The following is a 2977-nucleotide window of genomic DNA, read 5'->3' as shown; positions in this document are numbered from 1 at the left end:
AGGGAAAAACAAGAAACAGGCGCTCGTGTCTTGGGATGCAGGGCACAAGAAGAGGGTGTGCGTGGTGGCGTCAGGAAGAGCAAGGGAAGAAGAAGAGAGAGCAATGTGGCAGAGCCCGCGTCAGAGGAGACGGAGGGGCCGACAAGGTAAAAGAGAGAGAGAAGCCAGATGAAGCAAAGCAGACTTGAGAAAAACAATGAGGGTAGAAATAGAGAAGTGGTGGAAAGGAGAAAAAAGGGTCAAAAGAGAGTGCTATGCACACAAGGAGAAGAGAAAGAAAATAAAAGGACGAGCAGTAGCTAGAAAACTTCTTCCCACGCTAGTGTGGGTGTGTGGGTCAAGCAAGAACAACGCACCCACCCGCACATACACAACCACGAGGGTATGTAAACCTGCGTCCACGGCTCTCGTTCATGGCGGCAAGGATGACAAGGACAAGAAAAGCGCGAAAGAGAGAGAAAGGTGCATGCAAATCAACAGATGAAAAAGAGTACCGATACATACGGAGAGAGAGAGACACACACACACAATGGAAGGCGCTTTTTCTGCACCAGAAAAGGCACAAAAAAGGGCCAGTAGTTTTTTTCTTTGGGGGGGGGGGGGGGGAATGAGCGATGCAGTGGGTGCTGCGAGCTTGGGCATGTTGTTGTTGCTCTTGTTGTTGTTGTTGTGCCTCAACACGAGGCGTTCCTCACCACCGCCACCACCCGCCTCGCACCAGTACGTACACGCAGCGGAAGGAGGAGGGAATGAGTAGAAGAGCAAAGAGGAGAAGGGGGCAGCAGGGAGAGCGTGATGTACTCACAACACATGCGTGCCAGCTTCTCGCGCCTGGAGACGCTTTAGCGGCCCATAGAGTAGCCCCTCGGTATCGTGGTCTCGGGCGACGCAAGGAGGTCCTTCGCGTCCTTGACCATCTCCTCCATCCGCTCAATGTGCACCTCACGCGTCTTCTTTTCGGGCCCGGGCGTGAACTCCAGCTTCTCCTTTTGGCGCACGATCTCCTTGTACGTGTAGTCGACGAAGCGCTTCACATTACCGCTGCGCGGCGGCTGGTTCTTCACCTCCCGCATCTTGCGCTCCACCTCAAGACCTTCACGAGCCTCTTCATCGTTCGAGGCAATCCACAGCCCGCTCACGGTGACGCAGGCCCCAATGACGGCGTAGCGGAAAAGGCGGTGTGGCGACGACGAGGCCTTGTCGCGGATGTCCGTCTTGTGCGTCACCGTCTCGCCACAGAGCGCGATGAACAGGGAAGACAAGTGGACCTCCTCATCGGCGCCTGTTTTCTTGATTGTCTTGAGAATCAAAAACGCGACAACGATCTCCTTCTCCTCCTTCGCGTTCTTCAGTCCTGCGTCAAAAGAGCCGATGCACTCGCCGGCCGTCTTATGCACCTTCGTCTCCAACTCCAGCAGGCACGGGCCGTACACCGGCGAGGAGCCCATAATCACCTTCTCGTATGAGGCGTCCGATTTGAGAAGGTCGCAGCACTGGTCGGCACCGCGAAGTGACACCATCGTCATCGTGATGTCAAACTTGACACCCGTATCCTTCTCATTCTTCTCCAGACGCTCCACGCACTTACGCATAAACTGGCGTGCAACGTTCTGCGTCGCCGCGATCTTGCCCTTTCCAGCGCACAGCATAAGCGCGGAATTGTGGCCGTTGAACCAGTTGCCGCGTAGCTCCGAAAGCAGCACCGAGTCAACGTCGTCCTTTGCCGAGGCGAGGACTAGGGCCTCGTCTACCTCGAACGTTTCCTTCTTGCCGCCCTTCTCAAAGACGACGGTGCTGGGGTTCTTGACAGTGATCACCTCGGTGCCGGTGGCCTTGTCTACCAGGATGAGCGAGTGCACGTTGTAGTTCGATGGCACCTTCGCGCGCGCCTTGCCAACGGCGCCGCTGCCACCAGGCTTTGTAGACGGCGATGAACGCGAAGCACCGCGGTTCGTCATGCCCTCCGAGTGAGAGGACGTACCGTTGCTGACGCCGGCTGCGCCACTGCCTACCGTAACATCTGACTTGCGACGTATCGTCATGGCTGACGCGTTAGAGTTGCCCGTCGCCACCGGCTTTTCGTGCTTGTCGCGGCTGTACAGGTGGTTGCCGCCGCGCTTGCCGCTGCGTGGCAGATCTTCGGCACCCTCAAAGGTGCCAATGTTTGGGCACAGGTCCTCAGGGTCAATGCGGGTTGCCTCGGACGCGAAACCACCGTAGCCACTCGAGATACCGCTGCGGTTTACCTGACTGCCGCGGCCGCCCATAGTCATGTTGGCAAGGCTGCCCCACTGTGCCGCTATGCCCATCGTGCTAATACCGCCCATGCCATACATTGAACCCATCGGGCCTCCCATCTCGTACATGGAGCCCAGCGGCATCAGCATGGAGCCGGGGCCGCCCATGCCGTATAGTGAGCCCGTCTGGGCTCCCGTCATCGAGCCCATGCAGTTCTCAGCGCCCATGGATCCGTAGAGGTTTGTTCCCTGACCGCCCATGGAGCCGTACGCACTGCCTCCGCCATTCATGCCCCTGCCCATGCTGCCGTAGTCACCGCCCATGCCGCTCTGGTGGTCCGCCATGGTGCCGTATGGAGCACCCGTGGTGCCGTAGGTAGAGCCCACCATTGGACCGCCCATGGAGCCATAGCTGGTCATCTGACCCGCACCCATTGAGCCGAAGCCGCCGCCCATGGAGCCGTAGAGGCTGCCGTTCATGCTGTTCTGGCGAACCATGCCGGCCTGCTGGGACGGTTGCGCGTTAGTGGCCGAGGGGGCCACCGGGGGACCGGCCGGAGGGTGCGCAGGCCGCTGCACTCCGGGCGCAGGAGACACAGCCGGAGCCTCACGAGCAATATGGCCGTTGGGCCCCCACATACCAGGCGGCGCCGCGGGCTGCTGAGGATAACTGGCCGACGGAAGACCAGGCGCAGCGCCAGGGTGCTTGTTGAGTGCGCCAGTCAGATGCGCCGAGAATA

General features: G+C 59.2%; 1 protein-coding gene across 1 annotated transcript; it reads right to left on the bottom strand.

Moving 5' to 3' along the window:
* Positions 1–842: 842 nt before the first annotated feature.
* Positions 843–2735, bottom strand: LBRM_33_3230 (conserved hypothetical protein; the record flags this gene model as incomplete). Its single annotated transcript, XM_001568039.1, has 1 exon — positions 843–2735. The coding sequence occupies one exon, from the start codon at positions 2733–2735 to the stop codon at positions 843–845; it is 1893 nt and encodes a 630-aa protein (XP_001568089.1).
* Positions 2736–2977: the final 242 nt, after the last annotated feature.

This window comes from Leishmania braziliensis, chromosome 33, assembly GCF_000002845.2.
Source record: "Leishmania braziliensis MHOM/BR/75/M2904 complete genome, chromosome 33".
Taxonomy (NCBI): Eukaryota; Euglenozoa; class Kinetoplastea; order Trypanosomatida; family Trypanosomatidae; genus Leishmania; species Leishmania braziliensis.
This window is presented reverse-complemented; position numbering and strand designations above follow the sequence as displayed.